The following is a 27,789-nucleotide window of genomic DNA, read 5'->3' as shown; positions in this document are numbered from 1 at the left end:
ATATATATATAAAATTTTTTAATTTTTTTAATTTATTTTTTTTTCCCCGCCTCCGTCCCGTGATCCTCTTCTCCCTGCCTCCAGGTGATGAGGCGGGGCGGCTCTCCGACCTCGCCGCTCTCCTCCGCCGGGCAGCGCCGTGGTCGGTGGGGGCAGAACCGGCGCTCCCAGCATGGCCAAGGCGGGCATTTTTACCAAGAGGAGCCTGTCGAGGAGCGAGGCGAGCGTGAAGGAGGCGGCGGGCCGCGACGACGACGCGGGGAGAACTTTCCCGCTCCTCGAGATGCTGAAGAGGAAGAAGAAGAAGAAGGTGGAGGAAGAGGAGGGCTGCCCAGAAACTCACAGGTATCCAAACACTGTCCTCATTTTATACTTTACATTTTCACACGCACAAAACAAGCAGCCTGTGGGGTAACGTTGAGTTTTTTAATTCAGATTAGGTTCCATACGTCTTTTTCTCCACAGAAAACCTGTTCTGATATACGTTACCGCTCAAAAGTTTACAAATGTTCCTTCTCCCCCCCCAAAAAAAAACCTTCATAAACAGTCACTGACTCTGAATCTTTGTAATAATGATGCCGTCACATGCAGTGTGAATTTGGCCAGTTTCCACCAGATGTTCCATCACTGCGGCCACCGGAGCCGTTTACTACGCCAGGAATGTCAGCTCTCACACATTCACCAAGCAATGGCTTCAGATACCTTTCTGAACGACCCTAAACTTTTGGTGACGGCCGTTTGTCTGAACGAAGCCCAGCATTCTGGGATCCTGGTGCCCGCGGTGATGATGCATCGGGCCGGAGGGTGTGGCACAGAGCGCTGGACGCCGGTGATGTAGATGTGATGCGGCACTTTCATGCCCGACATGACTCCATGCCCTGGGAATCGCCGTACCAGTTTATATTGTTTCAAAGACCATGAGTCACAAAACTCTTATTTTTTTAAAAACATATACAGTACAGGCCAAAAGTTTGGACGCACCTTCTCATTCGATGTGTGTTCTTTATTTCCACGACCATTTACGTTGGTAGATTCTCACTGAAGGCATCAAAACTTTGAATGAACACATGTGGAGTTATGTACTTAACAAAAAGTGGAGACCTGACCTCCACAGTCACCGGACCTGAACCCAATCCAGATGGTTTGGGGTGAGCTGGACCCCAACAAGTGCTAAACACCTCTGGGAACTCCTTCAAGACTGTTGGAGAAGCATTTCAGGTGACGACCTCTTGAAGCTCATCGAGAGAATGAGTGTGAGTGTGCAAAGCAGTAATCAGAGCAAAGAAACTAGAATATAAAACATGTTTTCACTTATTTCACCTTTTTCTGTTAAGTCCATAACTCCACATGTGTTCATTCAGAGTTTTGATGCCTTCAGTGAGAATCTACCAACGTAAATGGTCATGAAAATAAAGAAAACACGTTGAACGAGAAGGTGCGTCCAAACTTTCCGCCTGTACTGTATTTTGCCATCTGGACCCAAACAGTAATTCTGCTCGGCTCCGATTCAGTACACCTCATTTCTTAGCATTTTGGAGCCACATAGGAGAAAACGATAGAACGCTGATCCTTATTTTGATGCCTATTTTGCCATGTTTTGTGTCATAAAACGATTTTAGACATGATTTTGGTGCAGAACACTGTTTTAGGAAGATGCCTGTTTGTGAAGCCTGATGAAAACACGCCCAGTTGCTGTTGCTAATAAATATTCGTGTTTTGGGGGGGGTTCCGTGTTATTTTTGTGCTGTTTGATTGCTCAGCCCTACTGTTCATTGTCTTTCCAGTCCGCATTGTGAAATTCGTCACATTTGAGGCGAACCCGTTCTGCCGATGTCCTGACAAGGTCACGTGACGTTGGCCTTTGACAAAAACCCGGCACTAAGCATCTGTATTTATTTTGGGCCGGCGGATCAGGACACCTTGTGTCAACATCTGTGACTGTGTGTGTCACCTGGATAAACAGAACACTGCAAAAAGCAAACTGTCGGGAGCGTCAAATCAACACGGTTGCGACGAGGACCGTTCAAAAGTGCAGCGCCATTTGGAAATGATTGTCCGTTAAAAAAAAAAGAAAAGAAATAATTTGAAAAAATGACGTGGTCGAACCCTGCTGACGCCTTCGATACTGCACCACTGTGAACATGGCTCCTTTTAATTGCTTATTTAACTACTGCATACAGCATTCCACTGGAACCCAAGACTAATTGTTGGTGATAAAGTTCCTCTTTTACTCCTCTTTACATGTATGCAGATATTCCGTCATTTACTACATGTGAAAGTGAAGTTACTGCAATGAGATGTGTCCTCTGCTTTTAACCATCGCCCTTGGTTACCAGTGGGGAGCCATGACAGGCGCCCGGGGAGCTGTGTGAGGGGGGCGGTACCTTGATCAAGGGGACCTCAGTGGCCCCTTGGCGGTGCGGCATTTGAACCGGCAACCCTCCGATTACGGGGCCGCTTCCTTTGCCGCCAGGCCGCCACTGTCCCAACACCAACAATGTCTGGGCTGGTGAGTTTACCCGTTTCATTTATTTTTAATGCGCCCTTTTTAATGCGATCTTTTGAATGGTAGTGTATGAAGATACGCCGAAGGTTTCTTTTCCCCAATTCGCCGCTTGTCCTTGTGAACCCCGCGGTTTGTCTAAGTGGAAATACGGGCCGACGGACCGGCTACGCCGCATGCTTTCGACGTCTGTAGAGCTTCTTTCACTGTGCGTTTGGGTGTACACTGCTGCCATTCACAAGAGGCTCTAGCATGTGTGCCCGTGAATCTGCCCTATCAGGTTCTTAGAAATCCTCGTAGTTTGGTTTTACCCTTTAGATCCCAATTTAGATTCCTTGCTGATCTTTTATATTACAGATATAATATATACAGTACAGGCCAAAAGTTTACATAACTCCACATGTGTTCATTCATAGTTTTGATGCCTTCAGTGAGAATCTACCAACGTAAATGGTCATGAAAATAATGAAAACACATTGAATGAGAAGGTGTCCAAACTTTTGGCCTGTACTGTATATGGAACAACACTTATATAAGTCTAAATCTCAAATTTTCTTACTTTATATTGTCATTAACACATTCCTACCATTCTGACCCTCAGTAGTGAAACCTTGTAGAGGGACACTGGTCCCCCTACTCCCTCATTCTGGACCATCTAAACCCCCTGTAACGTGGCATGAAGCGGTGATGGTGGCAGGGAAGACAACACAATAATGAACGCCATTCTGAGGCAGGCTACGTTTCTTAAATTATATTTAAAAAAAAAAATCATCTCTCATCTCTCATCTTAAAAACTTGGGCCTGCCTTTATAGTCCTGGGCCGAACCATTTACTCGGCAGACAATAAATCAATTATATTCTCACATACATTGCGCGTTCATAATAATTCATACCGCACATTCATATAATAAATTAAGTAATAAATGAATATGGCCTTTTAAAAAAAAACATATCAAATACAAACATTAATCATTTCACCTTTAATAAATTCACGCTGGATTAAGCTATAAAATCAATAAGTATGTTGCCTTTCTTCACTGAAAAACACCGACTAAGCATAAAAAGTTGAAGAAACCTGTCATACCTATTATTTTAACATTGACATAATGTAATTAAAAATATTACAGCAGGTTTGTATTCACATTACGGGAATGCTAAAATATTAGGTGTGACAGATGACCCCCCCCCCCCCCCCCCCCCCCCCTTGTAAATGTGATGGATTGTCAGCATGAACTATCGGAGATAGACATCAGTGAAAGCTCCCCAAGCACTGCATTTAATATATCTGTGGTAAAATGTATTCAAATAATGGGTAAAACTGGAAGAAATAAAACACAGACACACAGCAGCACCACAAAACTCCATTTTGTCCTCATACGTACTTAACAAAAAAGGTGAAATAAGTGAAAACATGATTTATATTCTAGTTTCTTTGCTCTGATTATTGCTTTGCACACTCTTGGCATTCTCTCGATGAGCTTCAAGAGGTCGTCACCTGAAATGCTTCTCCAACAGTCTTGAAGGAGTTCCCAGAGGTGTTTAGCACTTGTTGGTCCAGCTCACCCCAAACCATGTGGATTGGGTTCAGGTCCGGTGACTGTGGAGGTCAGGTCTCCACTTTTTGTTAAGTACATAACTCCACATGTGTTCATTCATAGTTTTGATGCCTTCAGGACAGGCGAGCCCTACAGAGGGTGGTTCGATCAGCCGAACTAAACGGTGCTTTATCAGGGCCAGGAAGATAGTGAAGGACCTCAGCCACCCCAACAATGGACCATGCAACTCTGTTGCGATCAGGGAAGCGCTTTCGCTCCCTGAAGTCCATAGAGAATGAGGAGGAGCTTCTTCCCGCAGGCTGTCCGAGCTCTCAACAACAACAGAACTCCAGCACTTCAATCTATCTGGACTCTTTGCACAAATCACTTTGCACAAAATCTTTGCGCTTTTTACTTTACTGCTCTTTTTTTACGGCTTTTTTCTTTAAACATTGTCTTTCACTCATTTGCACACCTTCACCTTACCAGTTACACATATTTTATGTTAAAGACGTAAAGCTGTAACATTTGGTTATGTTTGCAATACTTGCATATTGGTTCATTGTATACTTGCATCATTTGCAATACTGTGGTCTGTAGCAGTCGCAAAAAGCATTTCACTGCATATCATACCGTGTATGACTATGTATGCACTAATAAAATTTGAATTTGATTCAGCTTTGACTTGGTGCTTTTCCACGTCAGCGTCCGGATCCAACGTGCATTAGAAAATTTTGTGCAATCCTAAGGCATTGTGTGGGTGTGGGGTGTTCCATTTCTTGAGAGGAGCATTTCTGAACAGAGTGCTAGAGGGTCAAGTGGCCTGGAGCTGGTGACTGGTGACCTGGGGTCATCCTTAATTAGTGCCCTAAAGCACCTCAGCCGACCCCGCTTGTTTGATTTGGAGAAGCAGCAGCTCTCCCGAAAGACTGATCTCCTCAGAGTTCCTCGTTTCAGCCAATTGACCTCGGTCTTCACGTCATTATTCATGAGTTGAGTTATGGTTGAACGTCGATTGGCACCACCACTACGAAGACAGATGACATGTCGCGCAGCTGCATGAACTCCATGGATCCTGATGGTCCACGGCTGTATTTGCGGACCTGCGTCTTACATCAAGTTGGAAATCCGGGAACATGAGCGTGTCAGCCAAGTCCCTTCCCCCACGCCAAGCTGAAGGTGACGCTTGCATAATTCTCAGGTGCACTCTGTCACATCTCGGAATTTCAGGTGCGTTGCCTTGTTTGCCTACAGCAATTCAGACGGCCCCGTGCAGATCTTCACCTTCCGAAAAAGTGCGAGGCCCTTTGTGCTTCTATTCGTGTTGGTGCCAGTTAGCGTGGCACTTCCATCCGCATAGCGATGACACGCGCCGGCGGTGCCGGGGGTGAACTAACAGTCCGTAGGACCTGAAGATTTTCAGAGAACTGGTTCAGGTGCACAAGAAAAGGTTTCTGCCACCACCTTCCTGCGGTCTTGTGCTATGCAGATGTTCGAATTCGGAATCTCACCCTGTGTGCACACCACCCTGTTAAAATGTCATGAATAATTTTTTTATAAACGTAGGAGTGTGTGCACATTGTTATTTTTTTTTATTATCGGTCTTGTTGGTCCCCTAATTCTGTATCTGACGTCTCTTTCCAGAATTACAGCCACTTGGATCCAGTCCAACAATGAGATTTCCCAGGACGCGCCATTTCGGCGTCTGTAGCTTTAAATGCTAATGAGGAGGAGAGCGGCCTATAGAAGTGAGAGGGCATTCGTGGAAAAGATGTCATGAACACCATCCACCAACAACAATGTTTGGTGCAGACAGGACAGCGTTTTTCCAGAAAAAATAAAATGCACCCACTGGTTCTTCAAGTAAAAAAATACATTTGTGCTCATTTTTACATCAAATCACGTTTTTAAACCAAGCCATGACGGTCGATGGAGATAATGTTTTACAGGAGTGGTGTGAAATTCTCTGGGCAGGCATAGCGTCTCAAAAAAATCATATTTTCATGTCATGGGACCTTTAAAAATATAAGTCTTCCTCTTGTGAACCCAAAATAAGGTTAGCTGTCCTAGAAGGAATTTCATGACTTTGATTGACATTAGCTTAAGGGTGTGCACACTTATGCAACCTGCTTATTTATATATTGATATATTTTCTCCCATATCAGATTTTACTGGTTTTAAATTGTTTTTTTTGGTTATCAGTCACATTAAAGGTGGGAAATTTAGCAAGGTGCACAATTCACAGTTCACCCATGTCCACATGATTAATGTGCTTCTCTCCTTTCCAGAAGTGAAGGGAGAAATGGAGATGCTGCAGATCACCACGCCATGTCTCTATATGGCACGGCCCCCAGGTCAAAGGTGAGTTGTTGCAGTGAATCCAAATTCTGCATGCACTCTAAAAGGCGGCACTAATGTGTAACTATCCTTGCATTCCTCTCTAATATTGGGGCTTGCATTCTTACACAGGCCCCAATGCATGTAGGGACAAACACTAGTTGCGTTGGCCCCCAGGGGAAGTTCTGAAATTTTAATGGTTGATGCTTCACGAAGCAGAAAATCTAGTCAGGCTAATGCCATTCTGACGCAGTGATTTAATACTAATGTGTGTATTATCTGTTACACATGCAAGAAATGATTTATTTTTATATGCAAGTTTATATGCAAGTAAATGATACACTGCTTTTTTTAAAAATGGTATTTCCGTATTTGATAGTCTGTAGTGGCACATTGCTTCAGTTATTTCCAGAAATCGCAGTGAATCTGCGAATCAGCGATGAATCTGTGGTGGTTTTGATGAAAGCCACGTGTAAGCGTTCATTCAATTGTACTTCTAGTTAGGGGTTTGGTGAACTGTCGAAAATACTCAATTGGCTGGTGTAGTAACTGACTATATCACGACCATCGAGTATAAATCCTGGCATTATTGTTAAACAGACAGCATATACATTGCTTTTCGAGGTTCGCTTCTCTGCCCCGTCAAAGCCCACCCAACCAGAAAACTCTCCTGCGCATGCGCACTTTGTACTGGAATAACAGCAGAGGAAAGGGAAGCCTGCGCCATATCAGAGCACTGGTTCTGTTATTTGCCACTGGTTAGGATATTGCAAAGACGGCCTGAGAATACATCCAATGTTTGTTAAATCCAAGTTTGTTAAAGTTTGGATAAATTCATTTTCACTGGTGTAATTTTATGCAATAAAAGGCCAAATTTTGCATTTATACATTGATTTAGACATGATATCGCTTAAAAATACTGCAATGTTATTTATAGGCCATATCGCCCAGCCTTTTTAAAATGTACATTTTAGCAACCAAACGCTTACATTTGATTTCTTGCCATTTCAAGAGAAGTGTCACTACTTACATCTAGATCAATTTACATAAACAAACTTATATAATATAATATAAAATATTTCATACAACAATAAATGTGGTAGTAATAAGTGCCTGCTTCCCCTTGTTTGGATGCTAGATGGCGCTAGAGCATTGAATTGTGCTGTGGCGTTTTGATGAACCAGTGGGGCTCTGCACACTTTGTGCATACCTCTAAAAGATCTGCTTGTCGTGCAAGAATAATTAAGCACTAGCATGAAATGTAGAACTTTTAATGTTTCCATTTCTCATAAAATCATTATGAAAAGTACCAGCTATTTTCTTTAACAGATTTAAAAAAACGTTCATCTTCTGTTTCAGCTCCACTGTGAATTTGCTCCATGTAGTTGCTGTTCGGATATACTAACCACTTCTAATTGCTGGGCAGCATCCACCGAGCAATAAAATTCCCAGAAGCAGGATGCGCTCGTGTTCTTTTGCGCTGTAGATCTGATAGTTTTTTTCCCCCAAAATTGCGTACAGATCTGTTTCGCGGCAGATGTTGCGAATGAGCTCTACGTTCTTGTTTCAGCAATTCCATGAGCGTGTTTTTCTCCTTTGGAAAAGGTGCTTTGACCACGCAGCCATCATGTGAGAAATGACAAGCACTGAACATGATGTTCAGATTGTTCAGCTAAGGAAAGTGGGGAGTGGTGAGGTGTCCCCGAGGCCAGTGACAGTTCCAATGACAAGTCACTCGTGAATGTGATTGCAGTCTCCTGTACACAGATTTTGAGATTGGTATTGATTCTGGGAAACCTTCACGCAGACAGAATGTTCTGCTGTGCATTTCTGTTTATTTGTTTCACTTTTTTTTACATCCATAATTACAAACAGGTATACATTTGCATACTGCATAACGAGTTTTGTGAGTGGGTTACAGTTTATCTGCATGTGTGGCTGCCTGTGTGTGACATGTTCTTATCTGGTATTTGCCCTGTCATTACTGCCTTTTGAAGAGTCCTCTCGCTGAATTTTTTATGAGCCTCACCCAGGCGTTTCTCGCGCCTTTCGTACTATGTTCTCTTGTAATGAGGTTCAGGTATGATATGCAAAAGTATTCCCCTGTGTACTAGTTAAGATTTTTTAATTGCAGAGAAACTAGGCGTAAACTTTTTTTACTTATTTTTGTACATATTAAAGCAAAATGTACATTTATACATGTTTTTTTCCCACTTTGTTTTCTCTCCATTGAGCAGAAGGATCTCAGCAGATCGGAGAGCAATCTTCAGAAGCCAAAGTGGTTTGGTACATTTTCATTTAGCTGGAAAAAGAAAAAGAGGAGAGTAGACATGACACAGAGTGTCATGGACCTGCAGAGGTCTGGATCTGAGTTCTTCACCAAGGTAGAAGCAGAGGAGGATTGCTTTGAAGAGCCTATTAAACTGGCCTTGTCTGATCCGGAAGACGTCTCCATTCGAACTGAGGAGACATCTCTCATGGATTCTATGATGGAAATCATTCCACCTCAGCCAAATACCACCCCTCTGGCTTCTACCTTCGAAACCACCCTGCCCACCTCTCCTTCTTCTCCCTCCATTAATGTCGCTAATAGGAAATATGGAGACGGCGTTCCAGACCACAACGTTCTTGAAGTGTCTGGCTCTTCGGACATCATGTATTCTACTGCTAATCCCACGTTAAGTTCTAACGAGGAGTCCAATATGAAGAGCTCGAATACTTTCACCCCCTCTAATGGTCACATGAGTGTTTTCTCTAAGGTTTCACCCTTACAACACAGCACAACCAGCATGTCTACCAATGCTAAAAACCCTGCATCAGACCTCAGTGCTGCAGTGGGGAAATCTGAGCCCTCTGTCCTCGTGCCCAACACCACCTTCCCGTCTAACCATGGCAGAACTCACACCATTCCCAGCACCCTCCCTGCCAACGGTTCAGCAGTGACTGACTTCAATTTACCCTTCATCGACGATGCCTTCCCCTACATCGAAGACAACAACGCTGTACGTTTTAATGACATACCGGTTCCCAGCCCCGATGCCCCCATTCCCGAGAAAGAGCCTAGCGCAGTCACATCACAACAAAAGTTCACCACACGCACTGGCACCCGTATGGACGGTGGTCAGACCAGTTGTAAACTCCAACATGTGGGGCCCGGTGGCCTTGAGTCAGTCCTCTCTGTGCCAGAAGAACCTCTTCCCACCAGTATCACCTCAATTCCCAGATTTGAAAATATGGAACCCGCCCCTACGGGGAAAGATTGTGCCGACTCAAACACCATAGACGCTTCTCCTGACAAAGACATGGCATCTTCCCTTGCCTCAATGCTCCATTTCCCTGAACCTGATGACAAAGGCTTGGTCCATCGCTCCGTCTACATTCCTGTCTTGGATTCCGAGACTGACCCCTCGGATTCACTCGATACCTCTGCTAATGACGCCGCTCACGTGGTTGAACCCGATCTGTCTATGGAGGGCGCACCAGCCCGTTCTTGCCGTGCTGAAGGGGAGGTGAAGACAGAAATGGATGATCGCGTGGAAGTCGACGGTCTTGCGAAGGACAAAGTACCAGGGACAAAAGGATGGGAGCCACGGCATCTAGAACGAGATGCAAGGAAGATCGGAGCACTTGAGGTGAACAGGAACATGGAGGCTGAAGCAGAGAGGACTTTTGCATCGGTCCAGCCTACAAATGCTGATGAGACTGCTGGAGCTCAGAATAGAATCGTGGAAAACGTCACGTCGTATGCCGAGGCACAGGATACTGAAACGCACGAACCAGAACACGATCGACAAGAAGATGATTGCATGCTGTCAACCGTGCCATCAGGGAGTAGGGGAAGACTCATGGATGAAGATTCAAGATTGTTGCTCCAGACACCAAATATTGACCACATAAGAGGTACTGAGAAGACCCAGACAAATCAAGGACAAAGAAGAACAAATCCCAACGAGGTCCAGTTGAGCACGGGACATGAGAGCATAATGACCGGTCCTTTAAAAGAAGGACCAGGCAAATTGTTGGATAAGAAAGTCTGGGGCTCAGAAACCTTGGAGGAGCCGGTTGGTGGCTTCGTAAATGTCACACAGGTGGCGGTCGGTGACTTCACAATAAAACACGAGAGGCATGACGCGTGTTCGGTGGATGTGCAGCAGGCCGTCTGGCAGCTGAGGCCGCCTAGAGATGAAAGGGGGGACCGTGCCGCCGAACCGGCATTACCGGACCGGCAGGCGTGCGCGCTGGAGGAATGCGAACGGGACCCGCCCCCCCGGGAGGAGGCGGAGGAGCGGACCCCGGCAACGGGGCCCCTCCCCCTTTCCCCGCGCGAGATATCAACAGAGAGAAACGCCTTCAGCGTCGCGAGGAGACACTGTCCCTCATTTGTCTGTGAAGAGGACACGTGCGTCGATGAGGTGGACACACAGGGCGATTGGCTGGCCAGAGCCGAACCCGTGACCGGTACCACTGAAGGGTTTCCACCCACGAGCAGTAGGGTCCATCCGGGGGACACCTTCACCCTGGCAGCAGGAACCAGTAAAGCTCCAAACCGGTAAGTTTACACTTACAGCATTTACCAGACGCCCTTATACAGAGCGACTTACAGTCAGTAGTTACAGGGACAGTCCCCCCCTGGAGACACTCAGGGTTAAGTGTCTTCCTCAGGGACACAATGGTAGTAAGTGGGATTTGAACCTGGGTTAAAACCGAGGTTGAAAACTATAACGTAGGCATCGTGAAGAACTTGGTTCATGTGTTTTGAATCGATACTTCATTAGCATATTTGTTAAAATCATGATGGCACTTTTTTGGCACCTCATAATGCACCTCACAGTGCGACCATTCTGGCTGTCCCTAACCTATCCCCAGCGTCTTGGCAACACCCCCCAGCCACTATCTGATGCTCCCACTACTTTATGACCAGGAGTTTGGACCTGGAGGCACTGGCTCGCCCCATCAGCCACGGTCCCCGGCAGATACTGCCATGCCAGTGGTGTATCGGTAGTGAAGGCGTGGCATGTTTCGTGCCTCACCCATGTGCACTGGGTGTTTCTGTTTTCCGTGAGTTGGATGTTCATTGAGCTGTCATGTCTGAGTCAAAGTTGCAGTGTACGTGGTGGTGGTGAGTAACAACGAGAGTTTTTTATTAAATTCATATACAATGGTTTTATATTTGCATATATACTTCATAGCTGGGTGTTGTCCATCAGGTTTAAAGTATTTGATTTGTTGGCTTTGTGTTAGCATATTAAAGTGTAATCTGCTCAATGCCAATCTGCTTCTCGCGGTAGGGTTTTGCTACAGCTGACGGTTGTTCCTGACCCAACCCTCCCCACTCACCCAGGCTCAGGACCGGCATCCCCAGTGGAGTGGCTGGGTTGATCTGCTCAATGGCAGTATTTTAAAATGCAAAAAAGCATGAAGAGTACATACGAGAATATGCACACGCAGCAGATTTTTCACGAATTCGAACTGAATTCAAATCCTGGATTAAATAAGCTTTTTAAGTGTTGTCACTAATGCGGCTGGTGAAAATATGGATTTTTGTGGTTTTAAATCCATTTCCTCCTCGTTTTTTTTTTTTTCTTCAAGAAATTATCCGAAAAAGTCAGCCAGTCTTAATCATTCAAATTCAAACCGTTGTATTTTTCAGTCTTTTTTACATTATTGTAACTGAAACTGGGAAACCTGCTCATGTTCTCACCCTCCTTAAAACTGAAGACTTTTTGTTGAGATTTTTTGAAAATCCTTTGTGTATGCACGCCGAAACTAATGTGCTTTTGTGTCTCCAACGTTGTACAAATGCATCTTCACTCAGGTGCCTTTTTCCTTGATGACCTGGTTGCCAGTATAAGCGCTTTGGAGTTGGCTGTTCTGTAAAATACGCTGAAATACTGACATTAAGAGGCAGCTGTTATGTTTATAGTTGTGAATATAGTTGGGGGGGGGGTAGTTTTCTCGACCTTCACCCCTGAACCTGGACAGGATCTGCATTTGATGTAAATTATGTCTTATAATATGATTTAAAAGTATAATTACATCCACACTGGTCTATTTTAAGTCTAAATGCTCTCTCTCTATATATATTAGGAATTTCCTTATTTCCAGCATTCCTATGGTCATTAAAAACCTGGAAAAGCCTTGAAAATTAACATATAAAGTCATGGAAAAGTCATTAAAATCTGCTTGATACATGAATGTATAATGAACACGTTTCTTCTACGTTTACACTACAATGTTTAAAACTAGTGCAGGTCTGTAGTATCTTTGCGTCTCGTGGTGCTGTGCGTTGCTTCCATATTCCAGCACCTCCGCAGCCACGTGTCTCCTTTTAAAAGTCATGTACATTACGGCTGATCTACGCTGGAGATTTTTGTAAAAAATAAGTCATGAAAAGTCATGGAAATTCTTTTGTAAAAATGTGAAAAAGAAGAAAGGGGTTTGAATAGAAACAATTTACAAAAAGAACAATAAATAATCATTGACAAAGCTTGTAATTGAATATATGATATTTTGACCTCAATATTAAATTATGGATTTTCACTTTGTGCAGCTCTCTTGGCACTGTTGTGAAAATTATTATATAAGCTCCAAATCTTAGCTGATCATTTTCAAAGTGAACATCAGATACTTGGCTTCTGCATAACAGTAGTGTTCGTAATGTAAAGAATTATTTAAGCCTTTAAAATATGCAGAGTATGCAAGCAGGTGCCTCAGATGCTCCCCGTGTTGATAGGTGTAATTGCCCTGAAGGCGATGACAGTATATATGACAAATGACCAGTGCAGTGCTTTAAACATCTACCCAGCTTGCGAAGCTCCACTGTACCTTGGCCTGTATAAGCACTTTCTTGGTGCACTTCCCCAAAGTTCCACAAGATGGTGATAGACCATCACTGAGCCTGTGTGAATTACGTAATGCTACCTTTGATAGGGAGGCTGCTCTCTTTCACCATCTTTAATACATTTACGGCATTTGTGACAGGGACAGTCCCCCTGGAGTTAAGTGTTTTGCTAATACGTGCTGCTATGTTAGCATTTAGTGAAAGAACATTCTGGAGGCTGAGTTGGTGGGCATTGTTTCTTGGCAGTCTGTCTGTCTCTCCCCGGGTGCTTTCAGAAATCCTTCTGTGTCTGTGCATGTGTTATGTAACAGGTCTTACTGAACAGGTCAGTTCTGCAAAGAAGGTAAAAAGGCTGAAATTTTACATTCTACAAATTGCCCATCTGGTGGAAACAGCCAGCTTCCTGCTGAGCTGTGAAAGTGTGACCTGCAGGGTGGTCCTGTCAGGGCCTGACAAGTCCTCCTCCCTGTTGGCAAAGACTGATGGACAGATGCTGATGCGTAGCGAAGGCCGGAAGGAACACAAGCGAGGCACATCTGTTGGAGCAAATTATGAAATTATAGGCCTGCTAGAGGTGTGGCAGGGTGCTGTAAACTCTGTTAAACTCACATGGGCACCCACGCCCATGTGCACATGCAAGCAAACAAACACTTGGTTTTGGCATCCTGGGAAACTTTGGATCTCTCCAAAGACTATAGCAGAAGAACTCGCATGGGACTCATGTCTGATGTAATTTGTCAAATAATTTCCTCTTTTTCTGTATATTTCAACATTACTTACATATATGCATTGTCTTCAGTAATTAATGTTGCTGGCGAACATTGCACCAATTAGATTGCTTGTTTATTACCAAATACCACATAGGCTCGGTTCATAATGACATTTTTAGTTGCGGGGACCAGTTTAACTGCTGAACCACAGCGCATGTTGCAACTTGCATGGGTAAATGAATAAATGTTTATGCAGACATAAATACAACACTCTGGAGTTTTGAAGTTTTAATATGCTAACACAACCCTCATACTGATAATTCATCTGGTGCAGTTACTGTTACTACGGCCTAGAGAAGAAAAAAAAACCTTCTCTTCAGTAGTTTCACAGACATTCCTCTGGAATATCTGGAATATTAGCCTCAGCAGAGTGCAACCATTACTTTGACGGCAGAAGCGTCTTATTGGATGTACGGATTCGCTCAGGCTCCTGTGACTGCTAGAGAATGCGAGCATTGAAATAAAAATGTCTGTCTCTGCTCAACAGGTCTTTTTGGATTAGGGCCGCTCCGGCGGATCGTTCAACACCTCATTGTTCAGGCCTCACGGCCGCATCGGCGTTGTTATAACATCCGCCCACGTAACGTAAAGCCGGTGTCTGCACGCCACGCTCCGAAAACTGCACCCCGCGCCCTTCGGTTATCTTCGCCGTCCAATGCATGTCCTAGAACACCTAGACACGTGGAAACCTTACACCGTACAGACAGAACACCTGATTCTTTCTCTTCATCTCTCTTTTTTCAGACGCGCCGATGTTCAGGGACACTTGTCTTCACCTGCCGACAATTTAGAGGAACTCGTTGCTTCAGACCGCGCCATGGAGTCAGCTTACGAAGTGTCGAGCGCCACGTTCACCATGAGACCCTCACCGCCGATGGAGAATGGGGACGATTCTAAGAAGTGCCACAAGATGGCGTTGGCCGGCACCGGCGAAGTTAGGGAGGCGTATTACGCTGCGAGGGGCACTCTCACGGAGCCGAGCCCGGTGTCAGATAACCGTGGGACGAGTCGGCCTGAGAGGACGTTCGTGGCTTCTGAAGGGAAAGAATTCCCCCTCGGGGAGAGCGAGACCTCGATCTCGAGAGCGTCGCGCACTTCCCTCCGTAGCGGCCAACAGGCTCCGCCTCCCACCTACACCTCTCACATTCCGCCGCCTGAAAAGGAGCGTAAAGCGGCGGGACCCTCCCCTCTCGGAGAGACGCTGCGTTACCCCAGCAACGCGAGCGGCTGGCCGGGCGACGGGAGCGAAGTTCAGCCGAGTGAGTCAGATGGGAGGAGCCGGGCTGAGCCGGCAGCACCGGCATGGGAGAGGGAGGGGGGGACATATTCAAGACTCGACTCACGGACGCTCTCGGATTCCGGCACCCCGGCCTCGTCGCTGACGGACCGCGACCAGGACGGCTTCTACACGGGGGTGTTTAAGGCCACCCTTGTGGACCTGACTCCTCCCTCCCCCGTCACTGGGCCTGTGGACCCCCTCGACCCGTCGTCCCCCAGCGACATGGAGACTCTGGTGGACACCTTAAAGAGCATTGAGAAGCCCTCGAGGACAAGGACCACTCGCCTCTCCCATTCATCTATTTTCCCGTTGCTTCCACCCATCGTAGAAGACACCCCAAGTCCCAGCACTACAGAACCTGCCTCCAGTCCCATAACCAGTTCAGGTCCTGCCTCCAGCCCCGTCAAGTCCTTTTCCGAGGAGACTGAGAAGCAGGAACCCGACCATCATCAGCAGATGCAGCAGCCCACTCCAGCCGCGATCGACAAACCCACCTTACCTCCAGACCTTGGCTTTTCGAGGAGTAACCACGACATGCGTTCACCCTTGACCCTAATGAAGCTACATCAGCCACAGGGTGGAGATCAGGGCCGGGGCTTGACCCCACCCTTGCGGGCTCCCTACGACAGCATTGCTATGCTCAAGTCATCTCGTATCAGCGATGCATCACCTGAGGAGCCCACTTCACCCACTCAGGTCAACAGTGTCAGCATCCTGAGTTCCTCTCGTCTGGAAAACAGCCTGTTCTTCTCCACCTACAACTCCCAGCAGCCTCAGCCTCTGGAGAACGGTCTGAATACCTCGCATGTATCCCGCATGACTTTGCTGTCGGACACCCGAACCAACTCCAACCACGACCCACTCAGCACCACCAACGGCACCGGCCCTGTGTCCCGCTACGAACGCCTGTCTTTCTTGACGTCTCCAGCCAGCCCACTCAGTGGCATTGTGGACACCAACTCCCACATCAGCAGACCCCCTTCACTCCAACTCAGCCCACTCTCCGAGCTCAGCTTCACCCACAAACAGCCCCGCACCCCCACCAGCCCCCCGGACCCGTTCCAGCACACCTTGCCTTTGGACTCCAGCCTCAAATTCTCCATGGGCCTCCAACGGAGCCTTAGCTCTGAGGGATCGCTCGGATCTGTTGGCTCGATGGGGTCCGTTGGGAAGCCTCTGTTCAACGACATCGGCAATGGTTGGGGGTTCCATGCCAGCCACGAGCCTGAGATGAACATCGTGCCCAAATACAGAGCCTTCCCCGATGCGTATGTGAGTAGAATTACGAACGTGCATGTACTCCTGTTTAGCGGTGGAGCTTGAACTGAAATTAGATTTACAACCTGGTTCTATTTCTGGGACCTTCCGTTTGTTTCCAAGGGGACCGACATTTTGGCTAAGAGAAGGGACAGGACGACGCGAAGCGTACGAGCGCAGGTTACAGTAGAGATTCATACCTGTGTGCTTGACATCCACCCTCATGCAATATTCACGTCCTGGTTTCATTGAGAACCTCGAAGAGATTGCAGTGAGCTGTCCACCACACTTTGTTTTTCCTTTCACCAGAGGACAACAAGCACTTTTTTAAAATCTTTTTACCAAATATACAGTATTCTCTTTCAGCTCATTCTCTTTAAAGCCACTGCTTTTAAATAGTTTAGCGATAAGGAGCGAGGAAGAACTTTTCAATGAGCGTTTTTTTAACGGAAAGACGAGCTTCAAGACTGGCAACCATAAACCACATCCTGGAGGGCTAGTTATCGGTAGCATGGATACAAAGGTACGCCTTTGTGTTCCTACGGCAACGGCGCGTTAGTCGAGCATGCATGCGACGATCAGGCCAATGTGGGCGGCTGCTCTGAAGCGGGACCCTGGCGGCGCTTCAGGAACCCTGTGTTTGCGTTGCGTGTTCCAGCAGCGCACGCAGAATTTGCATTTAGCGATTTGTGTTCCTGCAAAAGCCTCACCCTCAGTTGCATGTTCAGCGTTCCAGTTGTGTTTTGTCGGCCTGTGCCGTGTGTGTGTGTGTGTGTGTCTGCTTCAGCCTGACCGCAGCTCACGTTTCGGCGTCACTGAGCCGCGCTGCAGGCTGTGAAGAGTGGCTCCGGCGCTGACCGCAACCTGCGGTCAACTGGGCGGCCAAAAGAACCAATCATTACCGACTGCGTGTTGTCGTGTGGAGCAAGAGATTTTCTCCTCTCCTCCTCTCTCTCCCTCCCGGCCACGTCCTGCTCCTTACCTCGTGAGGTGACGCAGAGCAAGAGCACAATGCGCGAACAAAAGGGCCATGGACGCGGCACGGCTAGAGTTTCACGAGGGCCCCCGGTGTTTTTCTCGCTTCTAAGGCAACGGGAAAAAAAGAAACGCACTAAAGGCACTATAAAAATTCACTCGTTTATAAAAGCAAGAATATTTCGAGGAGATGGAGAGCCAGGAGTGGTTTTTTTTTTTTTTTTTTGGAGAACTTTTGTCCTCCTTACCCAGGCATCTTGGTCTCTTTCCCAGTCTCATCTATCTGTCTGTCAGTTCTGCTCAGACACACCCGTTCTTTTGTATTTGTTCTCTCGCGTCGCTGTTCAAATGAAATGGCCACGAGGCTCAGGAAAGTACAGGCCGGTTAGGAAACGAAGATCCCGCCCCTGCCCCCTAAACACTGGCTGCGTGTCTGTGCGCAAGTTGTGCCTGAAATGGACCCCCGGGGGACCAGTCTCAAAATTCTGGCGCCTAATTACTGTTACGAATGGATCGGTGTCACATTAAAACTTGACAGTAGTTGACCAGCAGGTTCATGCGTCCGCTGCACTCCTCACTCATCAGGCAGGGAACACTGGGGCAGAAAACGATAAACCGAAAACGAGCGTGTGTGGGCTCACAAGGACAAACTTGTTGCGATAGAAGCTGGCGAAGATTAATGCGGCTTCCAAACGCACCAAACACCGGTTCATTGCAAATATTGCCACCTACCTGATGCAAGAGCCAATTCTGCACAGCCAGGCCTACAGCAGACCGCGTTTACGGCATTTATCAGACGCCCTCGTCCGTAGCGACAGGGACGGTCCCTCTGGAGACACTCAGGGTCAAGTGTCTTGCTCAGGGACACAATGGTAGTAAGCGGGGTTTGAACCTGGGACTTTCTGGTTCTCCTGGTTCTCGGATTTTGATTTTGAAGGGCCCAGCGCTGATAAGCGCTGTGTCTGTGTACGTAGATGCTGAAAAATACGACTTAACCATTAGCCATTTGGAAAGATGTGGCGCTGGGATTTTAAGTACGTTTTATATTCCTGGTCAGTCTGTGGTCGCTCTCAGCTGTGTCGGTGCTGGTGAGCCTGCAGTTGTTAATAAGTTAACAGGCAACACAGGAATCGGCCACTGATGAGACGCCGTGTGGGCGTCCAGAAGTCTCCATGGTTCATTTCTCCAGCCTTTTTACTCCCTGAAACAACTATTCGCATATAAGTACTGATTTGGTACATGACGCTCGTTGTACATTTGCATTTGCACAACGTAAAAGAGCCTCGGTTTTTAAGAGAATTGTACAATGCCGTCAGCCGGCAGAAACCCTGATGGATCCAGACGTCCGTGGGCACCTGTAGTCACAGTATTCCTGTATTCCTGCTGTTACGGCATTACAATAATCATCCCATCAATCATCCCACTGTCATGAAAATCAATATTTAACTTGCTATAGGCCTGTTAACCATAGTCTTCTAATGGCATGTGAAAATTCATAATTTAGCTCAATTATCCCATCAGGAGGCCTGTAGCGATTCTCAGGAAACCTCACCTTCCATAAGAAATCATTCCAAGGAAAACCACAGATTTTAAATGGCTTCAACAATCCTGTCTTGTAGCTTCTTTATCGCGTTGAGATCCCATGCGTTTTAAACGTCAGTGTACAATAAATATTACAAGATACAGTACAATAAATATAATCTGTGCAGCGTGTGTATTGATGTATTATACCGATTGTCTTTCTTCTTCTGCACGTAGCTCACGAAAGAGAAGGAACATGGCAAGCTCAACCCGAGGCCTGGAAAGGTGAGTGGCCTCCACGTTAAATGATTACCGGTAACCATGTAATGCAGAGCACACGGCCATTAGAGCATTTGCACTTCTGTCCCTGTGATGTCTTATCACGTCGTGTTTAGATTAATTTATGAAAGCCCAGGAGGCATTTCGCTCGCTGTAATTAATGCCAAATTCCAGCAGTTGCCACCGTTGCCAAAATGAATATTGGAATGTTAGATAAGATCAATACAGGATAAAACCCGGAGCGTGCTGCAGCCTGGATGTTCTGGTGTTTACCTGACCCACTTTCCGAAATGCCGAAAACAACATCTTCACCAGGATCAGGCCACAAAAGACCAGAAGATTCCAGCCGACCGGGCTGTGTACAGAACAAAGCGCTCATTGATAACGGAGAAGCTGTTCCTGTTTCTCAGTGCTGAGAGGGTAAAAACCTGCACTCTGCCCTCAGATGCTCATCTTTGACCGGCCGGGCATGAGAGGCCAGAGGATCGACGTGCGCACCGACGTTATAGATGCAACGCCGTGGGACTTCCCAGAGACCATCTCCATTAGAGTGATCCGCGGGGGGTAAGAACGACATTCCATAGTCATAGTCATTTACTACGCTAACAAAGTTTTTTCTATCTAACAAATACCAGGGGCAGTGTCGGCCTAGCGGTTAAGGAAGCCGCCCCGTAATCAGTAGGTTACCGGTTCGAATCCCGAGCCGCCAAGGTGCCACTGAACAAAGCACCGTCCCCACACACTGCTCCCCGGGCGCCTGTCATGGCTGCCCACTGCTCACCACGTGTGAATGTTAAATGCAGAGGACGCATTTAGTTGTGTCACCATGTGCTGTGCTGTCCTGTGTATCACAATGACAATCACTTCACTTTAGAATAATCTGGCTTCATTAAAACCTATTTAGATCGATCATCTCAGCACAATTTGATTAGATGTTTTTTTTTTTTTTTGGCATACGGCCTTTAGGTAGCTTTTCACATATTTGTTCATTTCATCTTCTTCTTGCTACACCAGGTGGGTTTTGTATGAGAAGCCCAATTTTAAAGGGAAAAAGATCCCTCTTGATGAAGGGGACACCGAGCTCACAGACCCATTTGGCCTACCAGAGGACACTGAGCACCAGGACGGTGAAACGGAGGACGATCCGAGGCCTAAGAAGATTGTGATTGGGTCGGTGCGCAGAGCGGTCAGGGTAAGACCCACATAATTACAAATTGAGGGAAGAACACAAACCTCAGAACCGAGTTAAATTAATCGTGCTGGCTACTTCATCACAAATGGAGTATTGAAACAGACGGGCACAGGATTATAAAGAAGGTTCACTGCACCCTCTAGTGTCTGAAAGGGAAAAGTGCCACTGTAATAATTCCCTCTACATGACTAACATTAAACTCCATGCCAGGACTACAGCGTTCCGGAGATCTGTCTGTTTTCCGAGGAGAACGCGGAGGGGAAAAAGGTCGTTTTCAGGGACACTTCAGAGGACGCCCGGATCTTTGGGTTCCCCATTAAAGCGAGCTCCCTCATCGTCAATGCGGGACTGTGAGTGTCTCAACTGCCGTTTGTCTTTAAATGACCTTTTGTAGAAGCATAATGTTAATATGTATTTTGGGGGGCGTTTTTGCTGTACTTATAATAAGTACGGTGGTGTGGCTGCTCAGCCCAGTAATTCTCTGCTCCCCCCCCCCATCAGCTGGCTGGTGTACGCGCAGCCTTTCTTCTTAGGGGACCCGTGTGTTCTGGAGGTCGGAGGCTTCCCCACGCCTGCGTCCTGGGGGGTCACCGATCCTTACGTAGGCTCTGTGCATCCCCTCAAAATAGTGAGTGCTGCCTCCCTCTTTCCTCCCTCAAGCGCTATAAATGATTAGAAATGTTTTCGAATATCACTGTATTGTTAAGTACGCACTGTTACGTAGACCAGTGGGTAAAGTCGCCCAGTCACGGGTTCAAACCCCACTTACTTCCATTGTGTCCCTGAGCAAGTCACTTAACCCTGAGTGTCTCCAGGGGGGGACTGTCCCTGTAACTACTGACTGTAAGGCGCTCTGGATAAGGGTGTCTGGTAAATGATGTAAATGTGAATCCTGTAACTATCTCTAAATATTCTTCTTATTCCTGTGTTGTGCTGTAGGGAGAACCTAGAGTGGAGAAACCTAATGAGCCAAAGGTAATAAATAAATACACTCATGCTTTGCTGAAAGCAGTTCACACTTTCCGCCTTTTGCTCTGCCATTCGAAAGTCTGTTTTGTGCATCAGAGTGTTCAGAGTTTTCTCCTTCAGCCTGTTTATGACACATTATTAAAAAAACAGTAATTCGGACAAAAAGTAATTTTTCAGTCTGCTTCAGTAAACATGCAGGACTTTTTTTTAGGTGGGAGTGATGGCTGTTTGTCGGTTGCAAAGAAAGAACTGTGGCAAGAAATAATGTTCAGATGACAAGGAAAACATCTGAAATCCGAAAAAAAAATCTAAATTGCCAGAAGAATCCCATAAAGTAATCACAGCAAAATAAAACATGCAGAACAAGTATTTTTATGTAGACATGGTCAGCTAATTAAAACAATAAAAAAAGAGCTGTGAGTAGGTGCGTTGAATCCTTTTCACTGCTATTGGACTAATAAGAACATATTTTACCCGATTTTTTTTTCAGCTGGTGATCTATGAAAAAGCCTACTTCACTGGGAAGTCTCGTGAGATCTACACCACCATGCGAGACTTCATGACTCGGATGGACCGGCAGCAGAGTGTCTTCATGTACAGCGTTGGCTCAGTCAAGATTCTGGGGGGCTGGTGAGCCTCAGCGTTCTCTGTAGTTATCGTAAATTTATACGAAAATAGTGCTCTGGAAATGTTTTTTATTGTTGCTGCTTTCTACGCATAGCTGGGTGGGCTATGAGAAGGAGGGCTTCCGTGGGCACCAGTACCTGCTGGAGGAAGGGGAGTACCATGACTGGCGAGTGTGGGGGGGCTGCAACTCCGAGCTGCGCTCTGTCAGGTTCATTCGAGCGGTGAGTGGCCCTGACTGTCTCGTCGTCAGACTTTTTATCTAAGGATCGAGAACGTGTGTAAAATGTTGGCTGTTTATGTTCAGGACTTTTCTGACCCGATGGTGATCTTGCACGAGGTTCCCGACGAGGAGGTGGAGGGGGTCGAATCAAACACCTTCGAGGTCACGGAGGCCATTCCTGATGTTGAACCGTTTGGGTTCCGCACTCTAACGCGTTCCATTCATGTGCTAAGTGGAGCGTAAGTCTTTTTTTTCAACTCAGGGTCGCCATCTGCTGGTGCCAGAGCGGTCCTGTTAAGAATATTAATATCATGTCAAACATACACGTTCATATGGAGGAGTGAGAAGCATAATAAACAAAAAACAAATCAAAATGATCAACGATCAACTATTTCTACTGGAAACACCTTAAAAAAAAAAACAAATGACTCAACAGTGAACACACAGAAGCTGTTGGTGCCAAAAAGGGGCTTGTTACTGTCCCTGAAATTTGAGAATTTTGAGAAATCAATACACAAGTTTAAAGCAGTTTTTTTGGTTTTGCTTGGTCCTGTAACTTTGACAAAATCTCACTTGGTTCTTGGCTACTACGGGCGGTAAAAAAAAGTGAAGTGATTGTCATTGTGAGACACTGCAGCATTTACATTACATTTACATTTACAGCATTTACCAGACGCCCTTATCCAGAGCGACTTACAATCAGTATTTACAGGGACAGTCTCCCTGGAGCAACTTAGGGTTAAGTGTCTTGCTCAGGGACACAATGGTAGTTCGTGGGCACACGTGTCCTCTGCATTTAACCCATCACCTTTTAGTGAGCAGTGGGCAGCCATGACAGGCGCCCGGGGAGAAGTGTGTGGGGACGGTGCTCAGTACCACCTTGGCGGCTCGGGATTCGAACCAATTACGGGGCCGCTTCCTTAACCGCTAGGCCACCACTGCCCACGTAGTAGCCTAGTAGGAAAGACACTCGCCTATGAATTTAGAAGACCCAGGTTCATTTCCATAGTGCTGCCTTGAAGTGGGCGCCAGGCCTGTAGGAAGTTTGAACATGTATTTGCATGTGATCATTAATTTGCATTGACACTTAATGACCTTTAGCCCCTCCCCTGTTGTGTAGGTGGGTGGCCTACTCCCATGTGGACTTCTCTGGAGACCAGTACATCCTGGAGAAGGGCTTCTACAACAACTGTGCCGACTGGGGCTCGGTGGACAACCGCATCTGTTCCATTCAGCCCATCCTGCGGGTGAGTGACAGGCCCAGGAAGAGGACAAAAGGACGGCGGCGTGCAGACAGACAGAAACCCCTTTCAGTGCAGCGTGACGATAAGAACTGTCACTCCCAGTATAATATGCCTTTTATTAGTGGATCTTCTGAGTCACCATGCACTGTTACACAACATGCCCCAAATATGTTTTGTATAAAAGACTTGTGTTTCAACATACTGGCCAATAAAACGTGTTAATAACTCTAGAATAGATTTAATTATAAGACAAAGTTCATGTCCAAGACGTAAAAAGATGAAACTGTTCCAATTCCCTTGACCTTGTGTGTTGCAGGCTTCAACTGCCATTTCAATCTATAGGAACGAGGTAAGATTTGCTAAACTACACTAAACTGGGCTAAAATATTCATAATAGTTATGCATATGTTGCCACTATTGTCGCCATGATAAGATTCTGTTATGTCTTGTCTGCACCACTGCCCTCTCTTTCTGCCGTCTCCTTTTTTCAGATCCTTCTGTACTCTGAGCCCGACTTCCAGGGAAGTTGTCGGGTGTGTGGGCACAACGAAGGCTCCTTCTCAGAAAACTTTAAAGCCAATTCCTGCAGAGTGTTAGGAGGAAGGTGAGCTACTGTCGCCCGTCAGAATGAACGCATACTGTCGCATCATATTTAGTAAACCAAAGCCGGTATTATATTTATTTATTACACTGTCATGTATTTACTGTCAAGACTCGGTGCAGGGCATGAACAAATGGGTGCAAACAAAAACAGGGATTTACTCACAATAAACGCAATCGGTAAGCAAGACACCAAAAAAGACACCCGGCGGGGACAGGACACAAAAGCGAGACATTTATATTTAACATTACAGGTCCACACAATCAGGAAATGATGAACCCATACGCTTAACATGAAAAAAAGTCCGGCTCGTGACATTTACTCATGACATGGCAACCCACTACCGCTACTATTACTCGAGGGTCATTCGCAATCCCCCATTGTCCAGATGATACCTGGCTTTTGCCTGTACCACGGTGATCGGTGAATGGGGTATTGGGTGGTGGTCAACAACATGAAATAGCTCACAGTAGGTTCATGAAGCCGGGTTTGTTTTCAGCTGGGTGTTGTATGAGGGCCGCGAATTCTCCGGAGACATGCACTCCCTGTCAGAGGGAGACTACCCCAACCTCACCAGCATGGGCTGCCCCCTCAATTGCACCATACGATCCGTCAAAACCGTGCCTGTGGTAAGACGATAGTCCTTTTTATATATCACTTATTATCAATTATATACATCACAGTGGCAACAGTCGGTAAAGAGATATGTGATAATATATGCATAGCATAACAATGTGTTAACTCACAAATATTAACACTGATCACTTTATTAAATCTGTTCAAATTTATTTGCTAATGCAAAGTAGCCAAATTTGTGCTTCGTTTTTCTTGTACTCTGTTAGCTGTTTGCGGTTCCCTCCATCTCGCTTTTTGGCCTGGAGTGTTTTGAGGGTCGGGAGATCACGCTGGAGTCGGAAGTCCTCAACATGCTGGATGAAGGCTTCAACAACCACATCCTCTCAGTCCGGGTCAACAGTGGCTGGTACGGATGTCTGCATGTGTGTTTCAGGGTTCCTACGGTCATTAAAAAAACCTGGAAAAGTCATGGAATTTGAAAAGAGAATTTTCCAGGCACATGAAATAAACATATGAAGTCATGTTCAGAGAGCAGCAGCTCAGACGGTCGGATCTGGCGGTCGGATTTGTCCTCTTATGTGTAAAAATGAGCACACATGTATTTATTTAGAGACAGTGGGTTGATTCATTTTTTTCTGGAAAAACACTGACATTACTTCCTGGTCCACAGGAAGTGTTGTTGATGATATAGAAGCAAAAAAAATAGTAATGGACATTTAAAGATTTTCTGGTAAATTTGAATTTTTGTGAATTTTTTTTTCACATTTCCACAGAAGTTTCAGAGAACAAATATTTATGAAAATTTGCCTTAGAGTGATTGAAAAGTCATGGAAGTTATTTTGTAAAAATGTGTTTTTCTTTTTCGTGTGCAGTGTCTGCACAGCTGAAAAAAGACTAGGAGCCCCGTAGATGCTCCATGTTGGTTTGATGGAGTTGGATATGTTGCTTCTTCTTGAACTACCCCTTTTGTTGGTCTTAATTTTCGATCTCATGACCACTTGCTCTAGCAAACCGAGCAAACAGACAGATTATCAGCGCTCTTATTGTTATATTATTATTATCATTATTATTATTATCATTAGATTATAATGCTCATGCACACTGTTCCCTGTTGCTCTCTTCCACAGCTGGGTGGTGTGTGAACACAGTAACTACAGGGGGCGCCAGTTTCTGCTGGAACCCATCGAAATCACCAACTGGCACAAGTTCAGTGAGCTCAGCACCATCGGCTCCTTGTATCCCATCCGGCCGGTGCGTGGTTCTCAATTTTTTTCTTTTTTGTTTCACCTCCCCCGTATCGTTTTTTTCTTTTAACGCCCGCGTCTCCCGCAGAAAAAACATTTCTTCCGGATAAAGAACAAAGAGCGGAACCACTACCTGTCCATCCAGGGGGGAGTGGAGGAGATGAAGTCGGGACGCGTGGTGGTGACTGAGGGAGTCGAGGGCATGAGCGACGTCTGGTACTACGAGGACGGCCTCATCAAGAATAAGGTATGGCCAGGGACATTTCTCACATGATTAACGCTGAATAAATTAACAGGAGGCGCTGCAGTGCTACAGAACTCTGTTTAAACCATTTTTTTTGTTTATTGTTCTCTAATTCAGGCTAATAAACAATGTAATTATACTTAACGTGGACTATAAATCTAGTTTGTGTTTAAAGAATCTTACGCGTTGTGAAAGTATATTCATGCGTCTGTGTATTAATGCAGCTGGGCCCCACCATGAGCCTTCAGGTCATGGGAAACGTCGAGTCGGGTGCCAAGGTGGTGCTGTGGTCAGAGACCCGGCTGCCCACGCAGACCTGGACAGCGGAGCTGAGTGGGCGCGTCGTCAGCGTCACCTACCCTGGAATGGTTCTGGACATAAAGGGTACGAGTGCGAGGCTAAAAAAACTACAATAATAAAGTAAACAATATGCTGTTTTTTCCAACCTTTAATATGGAAAAATGTGCTTTCATGGAAAATGGAAAAAAACGAAACATTTTAATAATTGATTAAAATGTTCAGATTCAGAACTTGCACTATAGCAGCTGACGGCGGCATAATTTGAACTGTTGTTCTTTGCTGGTCTCAGGAGGTAAATCTTATGACCGGGACCACGTGATCATCCATCAGGAGACTGAGGACAGGCCCTGCCAGCAGTGGGAGCTGGAACTTCTGTAGCCCCGCCCTCCACGCCGCCACCCACCTGGTTTCCACCTGGTTCCTGCAAACCCACGCACGTTCTCAGACCATCAGACGTGCTGCCGAGATGGCCTTGAACTTCTCCCTCACCTTCACCTCGGTCATAACTGGGCTCGTGGCCCCGGAAACGGCTTCATCGCGAGGCACCTTGGGGAGCAGGGTGGGGCTCCTGGACAGTTCTTGAGTTCTGTTTACTGCGAATTCCACCTCTGTTGTCGTTGTGGCTGGACAGGGCTGGACAATAGAGGACTAGACTAAAGAATGAATGAATGAATCCATGGAAAGAATTACAGGGAAGCCTTGGTCAGTCATGTTTTTTTAAGGCACGCAACTGAGTGGCATATTATTTACAGCAAAATGTGAACATTAACATATAAGTATTTGGTCTTTATGTTTTTCGGCGCTACTGCGACTGATGATGGCTGGATGGAAATTCTGTGGCTTATACTTTTTTCCGTATCTCATGTACGTGTTGTGTGCATGTGACCCACAGTGTGAGCGTTTAGTATGGAAATGACTACACACTTTTAACACCAAGCACACACACTGTATTACTTTTAATTTTCAGCTTCCTCTCATCATTATTTCCATGTACATACTAACATGTATAATACGAGACGTTACGGCCAGAGAATTATACAATTTTACGTTTTGAGATATATATATAAAATGTTGATATATATAAAACTATTCAACAACTGTTGTTGCAAGTAAATTAAAGTATAGTTTTCGGTGAGGCATCCTTGGACCTAAATTTTTTTTTTCTATATTCTTCCTTTTATTCACATTCCTAAGTATCTACTGACAAAATATTAGAGCAGCTTTTACCTGAGAAATGTATTAAATTTTTAAGTACAACTTCTTTTTTTATTTAAG

General features: G+C 45.8%; 1 protein-coding gene across 5 annotated transcripts; it reads left to right on the top strand.

Annotated features, from left to right (window-relative positions):
- Positions 1-109: 109 nt before the first annotated feature.
- On the top strand, positions 110-27,771 carry crybg2 (crystallin beta-gamma domain containing 2). 5 transcript variants are annotated; one of them, XM_028964069.1, is made up of 22 exons: positions 110-345; positions 6,330-6,399; positions 8,613-10,924; positions 14,731-16,537; positions 19,256-19,303; positions 19,743-19,861; positions 20,312-20,489; positions 20,700-20,839; positions 20,991-21,117; positions 21,429-21,464; positions 21,949-22,088; positions 22,180-22,306; positions 22,390-22,544; positions 23,426-23,552; positions 23,866-23,898; positions 24,041-24,153; positions 24,650-24,779; positions 24,993-25,132; positions 25,854-25,977; positions 26,059-26,217; positions 26,439-26,598; positions 26,804-27,771. In XM_028964069.1, exons 1-22 carry the CDS (start codon positions 173-175, stop codon positions 26,890-26,892), a joined length of 6,507 nt encoding a protein of 2,168 aa, XP_028819902.1. In that variant the 5' UTR covers positions 110-172; the 3' UTR covers positions 26,893-27,771. The 5 variants fall into 5 exon arrangements, with proteins under 5 accessions (XP_028819902.1, XP_028819901.1, XP_028819903.1 ...); XM_028964068.1 differs by having other exon boundaries at positions 6,327-6,399; XM_028964070.1 differs by lacking the exon at positions 8,613-10,924 and having other exon boundaries at positions 207-345; positions 6,327-6,399.
- The last annotated feature ends 18 nt before the right edge of the window (positions 27,772-27,789 follow it).

The sequence above is a fragment of the Denticeps clupeoides genome, chromosome 20, assembly GCF_900700375.1.
Source record: "Denticeps clupeoides chromosome 20, fDenClu1.1, whole genome shotgun sequence".
In the NCBI taxonomy this organism is placed as follows: domain Eukaryota; kingdom Metazoa; phylum Chordata; class Actinopteri; order Clupeiformes; family Denticipitidae; genus Denticeps; species Denticeps clupeoides.
This window is presented reverse-complemented; position numbering and strand designations above follow the sequence as displayed.

What these genes read in the sequence shown, in the direction of transcription:
- crybg2 (XM_028964068.1), top strand. Translation starts at nt 173, where the DNA reads ATGGCCAAGGCGGGCATTTTTACCAAGAGGAGCCTGTCGAGGAGCGAG. An exon ending in TCAACCCGAGGCCTGGAAAG is followed by an intron (nt 19,304 to 19,742) that starts GTGAGTGGCCTC and finishes CTCTGCCCTCAG; the next exon opens with ATGCTCATCTTTGACCGGCC. An exon ending in CTGTGCATCCCCTCAAAATA is followed by an intron (nt 21,118 to 21,428) that starts GTGAGTGCTGCC and finishes GTTGTGCTGTAG; the next exon opens with GGAGAACCTAGAGTGGAGAA.